At 40.2% G+C, this 13320-nt stretch overlaps 1 protein-coding gene across 2 annotated transcripts in view; it reads right to left on the reverse strand.

The window, feature by feature from the left end:
- Positions 1-13320, reverse strand: part of LOC109990079 (estrogen-related receptor gamma-like) — a 33567-nt gene that overhangs the window by 18303 nt on the left and 1944 nt on the right. Inside the window, exon 1 of one of the 2 annotated variants that reach the window (XM_020642054.3) lies at positions 4546-4957. The exons of the other annotated variant lie outside the window; for it this stretch is intronic. Coding sequence (XP_020497710.1) covers positions 4546-4601 — 56 coding nt within the window. The 5' untranslated portion in view covers positions 4602-4957. Of the gene's footprint in view, positions 1-4545; positions 4958-13320 lie in introns of those variants that run through there. 2 annotated transcript variants of the gene reach the window in all.

The raw sequence follows: 13320 nt of genomic DNA on the forward strand, positions 1-13320 counted from the left end.
TGTTGGAATGTATTAAACAAGTGTTAAATGTTATGACTTATAAAACTAACAAATGCTCGTTTTTTTTTTTTTTTTTTTTTTTTGGAGCAAGAAAGAGTCAAAGAATCCCTAGTGATCACTTATACATGGGACGTTCCAAGGATAACATACATTTGATTTGGCTGTTGATTATTGTCTAAATACTTGTGTCTTGGAATTTTAAAAAATTACTGATATCATTCCATCATACGTGCTTTGAATACATCCTCAACTAGGCCTGCATGTCAAAGTGTGTATCACTACTTTATTATTGGACCAAGATGTGACCACAACAGACTCTCTGTCACCACAGCGAGGAGAAAAGAGCCTCTGACCAACGCAGCAGCTCACTGGCATGTGATCCACACACCACCATACACACCACGAAAGATACACACACACACACACACGCACACACACACACACACACACACACACACACACCCTAAAGACGCTCACCTACATTTCTGCATCAGACATTCATGTGTGCGTGTAAAAATAAAAACATAGACAGGCTCCCACTTCTCTCCATATACTTCAGATTCACGTGACGGGGAACATGTTCACACTGCCTGCACACACACTTACAGACACATTTTAAAGCAAGTGTCTTCATAAACACCCCGACACATACTTGCATGCAACTGTGTGTCGCCAGGCTAACTTTAAAAAAGCCCTCTGCTGTCTCCAACTGTGTCTCCAACTGTGTCTCAAACGCACAGAGACACACACACACACACACACACACACACACACACACACACACACACACACACACACACACACACACACACACACACACACACACACACACACACACACACACACACACACACACACACACACACACACACACACACACACACACACACACACACACACACACACACACACACACACACACACACACACACGAGGTGGCTTTGTGTGTTTCCTGACATGTAAATCAGTGTTTTTGGTGCTACAGGTGATTTGGTAGGCAAAAACAATGGCTGCTTTTAACCACCCTCAAAGTGAGCCATGGGCACGGACTACTGACCCCTCTATATACCCACAAAATCCGAGGTACAGATGAACAGACGGACGGACAACAAGTTAAGATAAGAGCTCAAACTAAAAGGCTGTATCATTTTTTTAAAATCTATACAGTACCAAACTGTGGTATGGATTGACAAAGCTGCTAGTATTTTTAATCTTATCATTAATATTAATTTAGACTGTTTGTTTAATACACATTTAATCTGTTTTCATTTATCTTTCTAATCATTTAGGATTAGCCAAATCAAGCTTCCAAAACAAAATAAATATTGTTTTATTCAACGGTGTTCGCACCATCATTCCAGTAAACATTCTGTTCACACATCCAATATCCACAAGGTTACTTTCAAACACCTTCTGACTCTTATTACTGGTCCTTTGACAAATACAAGTCCGACATTCACCCTTATTATAGCTCTGTTTTGGTCTCCATCATCTTGTAGTAGAATTTGGCATTTTAGCAGTCCAATAATGGGCTATGTTAAATAGCAGATCTCTAATGTTATTTCAGTGGTTTAAGCAGCGAAGAGTGGCTTGAGTTGAGTTTTTTCACTGGCTGTCCATTTTTTTTTCAGTATGTCAATAAGGCAGTTAAAAGTCAGCCATGGCAAGCCGAGGGCTGTAAAACCAAAACAGTTCACCTAAAGAGAGGAATCCTAGAAAGTATTATTTTGTTACCAATGCTGAAGTTCAGGTATTGATTTACCATTAAAAGAATGAAAAATATGCAACAATACATTTTACAGTTTTAAACATGCCAATTTCACCCAAACAAACAATTAACAGCACAACCTCCCCCCCACGCCCAAGGGAAAAAAAAACAATTAACACCACTCCGCCACTAATTAACTAAAACCTTTAGCAACCCTCCCCATTCTCCCATTCAATCTTAAGACTACACAAAATCACAGTCCAGTGAGGAGGTTTCACTTTCCTTTTAAAATGACTCACTGCTTTACTTATTGACTATCAATCACAGGCGTCCATATCGATGTGTCAGCACTCTGACAGGTAGACAGGGACATATTCTTGTTGTTCGCTCGCAATAATTCATCACATGGGTGGGAAGGGGGAGGGGGGGGTGGGGTGTGTTGGTGTTTTGCTTTAATAATGAAATGACATTAAAGTGGGGTGATCAGATGTGGTGTCATATTCACACTGACAGATGAGTAATCTACAACTCCACATTAAGTGAAGCATCAAAAGACAGTTGGAGCGACTCCTACAGTAGCATGCAGCTGGGATAAATCAGAGAGCGTACAGGTGCGTGTGTGAGGTGTGTGTGTGAGGTGCGTGTGTGTGTGTGTGTGTGTGTGTGTGTGTGTGTGTGTGTGTGTATTCAAAGTTATCATACCTCTCACCCCTTTGTGTTCCAGTATCCAAAACAACTATAATTGCACCCTGGCAACAAAGTCTAAAATGCAGCGTGAAATGACAAGGAGAGAACAAAAAAAGGGGGAGAAGAAGAGGAGGCGGGAGGAGATTACTAGAGAGGCAGACAGATAGAGGGAATGTGAAAAGGCTGGGAAGGGATAAAAAAAAAAGAAGAAGGAAAGGGGCCGTGCCTGTGGCTCATTAACCTGGGGGACGGGGGGGACGGGGGGGGGAGAGGGGGGTGGTGTAAAAAGAAAAGAGGAGGCAACACTCACTTTCAAATGAGTGGAGTCATAATGCAGACAATGAGCCAGCGGATGAAGGAGGGAAGGAGGGTGAGAAGAAAGAAAGGAGGGAAGGAAATACAGAAAATAAAAGGGGAACTGACCAAAAGATAAAAAGAAAGGAGGGGTTTAAAGCACACCTCACAGTGAAAATAAAACGCTTAGGTCCTCCAAAAAATGCTCTTGTTGCCTAACCTTTCCAGTCTAACCCCAAACCCTGAGGAGCGGCTATTTAGGTCAGTGGGGTCTCAGTTACGTTTTTTCCTAATGAGCCAGTAGGAGATGAGCAGGGATCAGTGGCACCCCCAGCCAGCCGTGTAAGAGCCTTAGTAAGGCTTTGGAAGAAGCTGTTAACTGAGAGATGAGGTGCCTGTGGCTGCAGCCTGGACCCGCGCGGGCTTCTGGAAACACGGATAGCGTGCCATACCCAGGATCATCTGTGTCCTTTTCTCCATTCTTTATCCGGCTGCTTCTGTCACTGGCAATCAGCAGACCTGAGCATCCAAACGTCCTCTGCCATGCTGTCGTTTTTGATCCATGTCTGTCTGTCTGTCTGTAACTGCCTCTGTCTATACAAATTATTTTATCTCTCATTGCTTGGAGAAAGAGTTAATCGAGTCTTACAAACTGTCAATGAGGGTGCAGGATGTACCCTCAGAGGTGAGGAGTATATAAGCCTCTGCAGCGATGGTAACGAACGTGACTTTTTCCCCCCGATGATTACAGAAAAGTGCGGCAATCAAAAAGCAGTGACAAGGTTATCAAACAGCTGCTTTGCACATCTTTTTCTCAAACTTCATTTGCTTTGCTTTGGGGAATAAATGTCTCTGTTCTTCAACAACAGGACTGGTTTTCTCCAAACTGGTCTCACCCAACTACTCTCAGGCACTATCAACAAACAAACAGGCAGAACAGTGATGACTGTAAGCAATACAAACACACCTGTACTCCTGGGAAATGTTCATTGTCCCTTCCCCATAGCATTCAGGGGGGGAAACACTTTTAATTTCAAGCTTATTTGTGTTGCCCTTTATCTAGAATGCCTCAATAGACCTGATGATTTTAGAAAATTAACAGATACATACAAAGTCATACATCACTATATAATCATTGATTTAGAGTTTGATACATGTTTTCATGAGATCAAGCATTCTCCACTCGTGTGATTTTCTGCTTCTTCTGTTTTATACAATACAAATGATTGTTTTAGGATTTTTCTGTAAGATCCAACAAGACCTTCTATGAATTAATTTTGCACTCTGGGAAACGTGTGACGAGCTTTAATCTTTAAATTCTGACTTTTTTAAGACTTCACGATTAATTGGTTAACAAAGAAGACGCTCATCCAGTTAGTGAAGTAACTCTTTGTACACATGTGCAGGCCTAAAACTGATATTGGAACCTTTATACAATAATAAACAGAGGATGGGTGTTTTTCTTTTTTATATATATATATTTGTGGCTTGTATTCATTCTCAAGAAGAAACAGAGATTTCAATTATAAGAGTGGATCAAGCTATTTTTTTCCTATAATGATGCACTTTTACCAAGAAATGTCTTCATTTTTTGATGGACCTGTAATGACATCAGTGCTCTGAATTAAATTGTCTATTCAAAGCATGAAAATAACTTTTTAAAGACATACATTTATTTTTCAAAATCTTGAAAATCGAGAGCAAACAGCAGGACAGGAGGCTACATAACACAAGTGGTGTGTCCCACAACATAAAGTAGGAAGCATAACTTTTACACACAACTGATGCACTAGCCTACAGCTGTGTGAGTGTGAGTGTGTGCAGTGATTTGGAAAGAGGGAAAGGAGCCTACTTACTCTGTGTCAGAGTGATAGGTGAAACACTCTGGGAGGTAGAGGTCGACTAAATCCATGTGCACTCTGCCACCATGCTCTGAAGAGGAGAAAATGTTGTGTCCGCAGATGTCTTACTGACTTCTTCTCCTGTTCAGCGTTTGTACTCCCTTCAAGCTAAACAAATGGGTACACTAGGATATCTTTCGGTCACTTGCGCTGTCTTCAGCATCCAAACTCTGTCTCCATCTACCGCCCTCTCCTCTGCTATAAGACACTCACAGCTCCTCTCATGTCTCCCTGCGTCCGCCTGTCTGTTCGTCTTACTGTCTGTCTGTCACTCACACTTCTCGCCCCGCTGGCTTCCCTTTGAAGTCCTCTCTGTTGTGACTAGCTGGCTCCGTGTGTGACAAGGGTTTCCAAGCATAACTCTGGCCCTCATGAATACCCAGCCACTACATTTGAATGGCCTTCCCCCGGAACACAGAGCCGGACCTTTATTGGCTAAGGTCTCAGCCAATGGGAGGCAGCCAGTCTTTGTGGCAGGTGGATGTGACAACAGAGGATGTTTTGGTACTTCGCTCATTTTAGGGTGTTGAAACAAAATTGTTCGGGAATGTAAGTTAAGTGCAGATGAGGAAAGAAAGGGGGGGAATTATCTCTGTGTCTCAAAGGATAATGTAACATCGTTTATAGCTTAAAATATATCCATCTATGATACACAAATGTTTGACCCTAATCACTTTGATAGGACAATAATGATCTATGCCCAGTTTTCAATTCGTTTAACTTAATCAAGTCAATTTATGACAAAACTAATTAATCAGTCAGTACATGTTCCCCTTTTATTTTATTTCATTGTTTAGCAGGAAAAGAGATGTAATGGTCAGTCGATTAATAGGCTTGTATCCCTTAAGGGCACTTGAATTATAAATTATTGGCATTTATCGGGTGAAAAGTCCATGTGCCAGCCTGTGTTTGTATTTTTTTTTATATCTCATTGAATTGAACATCTTTCGGGATTTCACCACTGACTGGACAAAAGTGTCATTGACTTTGAATCTGAAGGGCCTGTTGAGGATTTTTCAGAATTTCCTCACGTCATACAATCCTTGTTATTTTTCTTAATTAAAATGTTTCCAAGAGAAATCTGTAGCATTACTCAAAACTCAAATGTGGTGTTAAATTAAAGCTTCTAAAACCAATTACATGTGTACTGGTGCACAAGCACTTTGCCTACACTTACAATAGAAAATCATATTAACATTTACCAAGCCTCTATTAAATTGACACGTAAATAATATAAAACAAAATCTGCCTTTCTCACACAGACATGAATAGGGTAGAAAAAAACCCTGCTGTATTTATGTTGTAGCGTATCCTTAACTGACTTACTGCGGCTGGTCCAGTACTTCTATCTGATCTAATCAGCCATGGCTATGTGCCTAATGTGATGCTTTTCGCCTTTCGTTGACATCACACGTGCAGGCACGATCAGTAGCACAGTAAGCAGTGCTTAACACTCAAAAAAGGTTATCTTGTGCAGCACGATGTAGTTTGATATACAGGAAGAACAGCATCCAGGAAAACAATGGAGAAGTGTAAAATATGTCCTCAGTCCATGTATTTGTTGAATAATGTTCATTTTGCATACAAAATGTTGGATGTATTTTGATCAGATGAAGTGCTTCAATGAGTTGCACTTTACATTTCAGGAAATAGGAGATGGAGTAGGTATTGATAACAGCAATACAACAGCAAATCAGCTAATCGCTGCACTGATAAATCTTTTAAGAACTTTAGTGAGACTGATCAGAAAATAAATGTTCCTTATAGCAGAATCAAAAACATCAGATTTGATAGCTTCACAGGCTGTTTTGGAAGATGTAGAAAATGTAGATGACTAATCAAGACCGACAAATCCATCCTGAGTTTTAGGAACATAACAAGAGTTGGACTTTTATGTCTTCCTGGAAAAATTTTGGAACAACCCTCCCCTCTTAACCTAGATTGAGATGCACAAATGCATCATGTGTCCTTTAACTAAAAGCATGTGATGGAAACTATCATTTCCAGCCCAAAAAGTTCACAAATGATCAGAACAATGTAGCATCAAAGGGAGCATAGCACAGAGTTTCTGCTCCTGTCTTGACATTTTGCTGTGTCTTTCTCTCTCTCTCATCTCCATGACTTTGTGTTCTCAGATGACCCTTACAGGCTCGATCTGCACAGGAATGAAATCACCTGCACTAATCTGCTGCTCAGATAAAAGCCAGACAGCAGACTGCATAGAGCGGACCTTATCTTATTAAGCACCACATGAATCTGCTCACCAACAGAGAGACACACAAACACACACACACATTCACAGAGAGAGAGAGAGCGACACGTTACATGTGTAAACAAACTGATGAACTCAAGAACATGCCAAAACAACGGGGAAAGTAATAACACATTAAGGATAAAGAAAGAGAGGTGTTTTTGATTGTAGATAGTTTTTACTCATTAATGAAATACAAAAAGCCAGGGCTCTTAATGCTACTATCACTTCAAATCTCCTGAAGTTAATAAAATATGATCTACGCTGAGAAATTCTCTTTCATTAAACATTTAGGAAACATAACGTTGATGTTAAAGCCAAGTGTCTCCTATCGCTCTGAGGCCTTGACTTTGGCAGCTGCTGTCAATGGACTCTTTACTGGCTCAAAGGCAGCTGAGGTGTGTTTCTCATTTTAAGACAGATGCCAAGTCAGTGACAGTAATTAAGCCAATTTAATATAAGTCAGTCTAATGTCAAGTGAAACAGCCACAAAGTGTATTTTCTGATGATTCACTTGTTTTTGTGAATAAAGGGATTTTTTTTAACTTTGTTCAAAGTGTGACTAACACATTTTTGATTAATGACTGAATTCTTCCAAAGCTAGCATTCCCATTAGCCTGACTTTGTGTTAATAATGTCGGCATGCTTATATTATTAAATCAGTTTGTGATCATGATCAGCTTTTTTTTCTTGATAAACATTACAATGTTAGGATTTACACGCTTATCTTATCATCTCTAATAATCCCTGTGCTGCCTACTCGTATAGCTTTAGAGCTGTAGTAGATGGATGTATAATCTGAGTCTCGGTCTATCTGATTATTAACTGAAAATGTCCCTCACATTGTCCATGAACAGAATTTAACATCTTCTAATTGCATTGTTTACATAACAGTCGTTTAAAATCTTAATTCAGAATGTTTTCACAGCAAAAAGAACATTTGTTGTCTGCAGTTTTTAACATTTTTGCATATAATGTTGTATCAGTCAATTTAGTTCTGTCATTAGAGGGTGTTGCTGCTGCTAAATGGAAGCACAAATGCTGTCTTATAAAGTGATTTGTTTTGGTGTAGATATCAGTCAGTCACTAGACAGAAATACCACTGATGTTCCGTTTGCACATTTATTTCTACATCATGCAATATATCTCACTCTGTATATACTGAGAGAAACTGGTAGAAATTCTATCACAAAGTTAAAGGATTGATTTATGTTTATATCAAATATTCAACATTTAAATATCAGTGTTGGCCTTGAAAAACAACCGCTTTCAGTCAGATTGTAGTGTAGGGAAAATAACTGAAATCTCATGATGGATGTCAAACATTAAGATTCAATAAAAAACATCTTGTGCTTTTCATTTTGATGAAATAATAAAATTAGGGCTTAAAAATGGCATCAGTCTCAAAATAACAACAATTAAAAACGACTGAAGGCATCACTGTGACATGAGCCAAGAAGTATCCAGACATAACAGGAAGTACAAGCAAGTGAAATGCAGCACATGAAATTGAATACGCATGGCTGCAGTTAAACATCAAAAAATATTTTTACACTGCGAGGCTTATCTGAAGACAGGAGTTCAATAGCTGCTCCGGAGGGACGCAGTCTGTAACAGAACACCCGGCTGCCAGCTATTGACCCCAAACACCAGATGCATCCCATTTCATCCGAAGGAAAGGAAAAGTGAGCGTAAAGACGCCCTCGCACATGTCTCTGTGTCTTTGTATTCCCCCTTTTCTCCTCATCTCTTAACTCACAGCCACCAAATCTCAGCCTCCAGGGACGGCTGTCGGATTGACTTCCAAAACTGGACAGTCACTCTCAAACTCCAACATCCCAGCACACACTCACACAAACACACAAATTAGCGCCAACCCTCAGATGTAGAGAGTGTAATCTGCTTAGTTTATGCCTGACTCATAGTCATCCATCAATTACTCAGACAGAGGGGAAGACTATTGACACTGTGTGCAAACGCCATTGTCTCTCTGCATCGACACACAGACACTTAAATGGCCTTAAAAAGGTGGTGAGGGTGGAAGGGGTTGAAGAAAGGGAGAAGAAAATGAGGAAACATGATATAGAAATGGTAGGAAATAGCTTTGGCTTATTTGCATTCTTCACAGTTTCATGTCTCTAAATAGATGGATTGGAGGGAAATGATGCATCAAATGATTGACTGACTGACAGATGAGCACTTGGAATAGGATCAGTTTCATTGTATTGATCTCTAGCGCACTGTAAACGGATCAGAGGTCACAAACACACACACACACAATCATGCCAGAAACCTTAGAAAGCCTCTGGGAGAAGCTTAAAGTAACGCGACCATAGAAATGTCACTTAGAGCTGCTGGGACCGGCTGCTGCTGAAATCCTCGGGGGGTCATTGGTCTTCAAATGGCTTTCACTAATCTGGAGCCCCACTAGGAAGGAAGGGAATCAGTGCAGAGAAACATATATGCTCAGGGGGCAGGATTTCATTTGGGCTAATTTGGGAATGTTTAGGACAATGCAAAGACAAAACCTCACAAATTATGGCTCTTTAAAAGGTTAAAATGCCCCCAAAATCTTGGCTGGACTGCCCCCTGGTGGACAAATTATTGTGGATTTACAAAAATACCTTACAATGGACTGACCACAATGTTGATAAGGAAAGGAATGTGTTGAATGGAGCAGTGACTGAAGTTAACCCTGATTACGCTTAAATTCAGGCTCATTTCATTGGTTTCCCCAAAATCGTGACATGAAGTTTTCTGGCAGGTGCCCATCTGGAGGGCTCCTAGAGGCGATTATATAACCAAGCCTCTTCTAACAACATAATGTGGATTACCACAGCACAGCCCTCCTCATACTCTCAACAAGCAGTATTGGATTAACAGGTCATCTTCCGGTCTCAGGAGCTGAATTGCCTCAGTTCACCCTTCTCAGTCTGTCAGTGTGCAGTCTCCAGGTCTGCATGATCCAGATCTGTGGCATCTGTGGAAGCTGCTCAACATGTTGTCCAAAACTATTTCAATATGTATCTTTAGACTATTTAGCATGCATGTTGGAATGGTTCTAAAATATGTTGCTGTACAACTTGCACATTGCTTATATTTGGCAGCTTTAAAAGTGAACTATGTAGTGAAATTTGAAAGTTGGAGAAGGGAAACAATGCTATATTTTCTGAACTAAATACACACATTTTAATTATTCAAAGGAAAAAATGGGTCTCTGGAACACTGTTTGGAGCTAAAAAGCTACCAAGAGAGTTAAGGTTTTACAGTTGCGGGCCCCCCACCATAACCTCTTGTGTAGCATTTAATCTTGAAACAGTTTTCCAGGACAGTTTGTGTATAGAGTTATGAACCACCACCCTATGTACCACAGAATCTGTACATTTCTTCAACTTTCACATTTCTCTACCAAAAGTCCATAATGCACCTTTACAACATATAATAGTGTGCAATACAATGTATTGTTAAAGATCAAAACAGTAGTCCTCTATTTGCCATGTTTTTTAATAATAATTAAGCATAGTGATGAACAACTGCAAGTACAGCTACACAACCACACACTCACACCCGTACACTCTTATACATACATGCACATACACCTTATAGCTTAGAGGTCTTTATTGGACAAGGGGACAAAGGAAGTTTGTTCCTACCTAAGGACACCCTGTATCGTCTGCCTGAGTGGAGGAGCTGGAACTGGAAGCTGGAAGCTGCACTTCTCAGGACACACCAAAGGTTCTGAGTCTTCTCAGGATGTGCAGCCTCTAATGCACTCTGGAGCAGACAGCTTCTCCCTGATCCTTCCGCACAAGTTTGTCATCTATGCGGATGCCGAGGTGTTTGACAGTTATGCGTTATGAGGTGATCATGGATGACCACTAGTAAGTGGTCACCAAGACACCTGGGTTCAAACACCATCGCCTCTGGGCGTTTTTTGTGTTAAGGAGGAGAAGGTGTTTGTCACATCACTGCACAAAGTTAATGATTTTGGATTTATATGTGTGAATGTCCGAATCAGTTAGCATATGGCCCAGGATCATCTGAAAATGTAATGTGTACATTTCCACTATTACTGAGCCTGGAACACTGATTTGTGTAGAGTGAACAACACTGGGGAGCTAACACACCTCAGGTGCTAATGGTTCTGTTCACTCTGACTTGCTGGGTGCGGTTAGTGATAAATTAAGGCTGCAAGATGTTAAACGCTGAACTAAAATCAACAAACAAAAGTCTTGCCTAGGCCTTGGGATTCTCCAGGTGTTTTGTGGCCATGTGCACTAAGCTATTGTTTGCATCATCAGTGCTTCTATGCTGTCTGTATGCAAATTGGTATGGATCTAGCAGTTGGCCTACCTCAGACTTCAGCATACTCACCTTTCCATACTTTTCACAACAACAGGAGTTAAAGCAACTGGTCTGAAATCATTACAGTCTTTAGGACATGTTTTTTTGGGACATGGTGTGACGACCACCTTTTTCCACATTGCTGGTACAGTGTTAGTATCTACTGACCTCTGAAAGATGGGGTACCAAGCAGGTGTTAGTTCTTCTACACACATTTTTAGTTAAAAAAAAAAAAAAGAAGCTGAAATGCCATCTGGCCCTGTGGCCCTTGTTGACAGTGACACTTTAAAAAAACATTTCCACCTCCTTGGGGTCAATTAAAATCCTTTCTGCTCCATCAGTGGGAATGTTTTCGAAAACACTGCTACATTTTGCTGAGAACTCTTATATATTAAACTTTCAAGAAAAAAAAAATTGGTTAATTTGCTGTGGGTGATTCACAGCATATAAAGATTTTTTGCGGTCCTGTCCCGTTATTTTGCCTTTGTCTTTGGTTTAAGTCTGATTGTACTGCTCTCAGTTGTTGCTGGTCCTTCTGTTGCTGCTCTTCCTGTTTATACCTTCTCAGTGATGTAAGGCTTGTTGTTTTCTGAGGTGACCTCTGTAAAATAGTCTTTATCTTTCTTCCCCATTCTGTGCATAAAAAACATACTAAAACATTTCTATGAACAAAGAAAATGTTTTTTCAAGTGCAGCTTATGCTGAAATATTTTAGGCTATTTTGACCCATAATCCTCTGCTCAATAGTAGATACATCTTATCAACTAGTAAGGGTAGTGAATGTCATTTTGTATATCTTAAACCATTTGTTTTTGTACTAGCAATCTGCCTGTTCATGGAGCTGTCAAATCAGCTGCAACTCAGAAAACTAACACGGTACAAAATGCTGCTTATACATTATAACATGAGTATCAAACGTTTGTTATAATATAACATCATAAATAAGTCGGCTTTTAATTTTTGACCATTTAACTCTTAAGATAGTACCTCTATAATGAGTGGGATAACATATAAATGAGCTTTCCTTAATGTTTAGAGTTGTGATGTTGGTACTTTCATGTAAGTAAAGGGTTAAAGTACTTCTTCCACCAATGTTGTTTCGTTATTTTGATCTATTTCATTAAAACTGACTTTACAGAAAAATATGGTTCATATACATTATTTTAACACAACTCACGCGTGCGCACGCATGCACACTCACGCACACTGACACACACACACACACACACACACACACACACACACACACACACACACACACACACACACACACACACACACACTGAAAAAACAGGTTCCCAGACCAACTGGTGCGGGCCCAACACACAGTATCCAAAGAATCAGCACCACACACCTCCTGCTGATGTAAGGCACTATTATACACACACACACACACACACACACATCAACACAAACAAACAAGAAAAAACTGCATGCAGTCTATCTCATCATATCACTTTTATCTCCACAGGTGGCAAATTTATCTCTCCTTGTCAGCACGTCTGCAATAAACAAATCAACACAAACAAAACAGAGGCTGAACAAACCAGCCTGTCGTTTAAGTTTATAAAAAAAAAGTTTGCCCCAGCTTTATGTTTTTACCTTCTGGCTCACTTTTAAGCCACACATCAATCTCGAGCCAGCCCTTTAACCCGGCCTAACACATTCTGTCAGCAGCTCCACAGGTGAGCCCCTTTCTGCTCTGTCTAACACCACAGAGAGCTAACACCAATACTGCTGTATCCTTCTCTGACTCCTTCACCTCCTTCCCTCCTGTTCTCTAATCCTTCATACTGCGTTGCCAACCTCTCCTTCTGTCTAATACTCCCTCCTGATGTTCTTCATTCAATCATAGCGATGCACCAAGGAACACTGTGCGGGGAGAGGTGTGCATCAGGGAGCACTGGAGGGAATTCATTGCTTTTAACTATTAAACTCTGGTACGGTTTCATGACATTTTATTATTATTTTATTAATATTATTTAGCTAAAATAATAGGAACATTAATAGGAACACCAAAAACACCTAATGAACGGGGAAAATGTCAGCCAGACAGTGAGCAAACATTCAAATTTCAAACATGGGCTTAAGATATGGCCATCGATGGTCAATCATGTAGCTGCGCAAAGTATAGG

This window comes from Labrus bergylta, chromosome 15 (assembly GCF_963930695.1).
Source record: "Labrus bergylta chromosome 15, fLabBer1.1, whole genome shotgun sequence".
Lineage (NCBI taxonomy): Eukaryota > Metazoa > Chordata > Actinopteri > Labriformes > Labridae > Labrus > Labrus bergylta.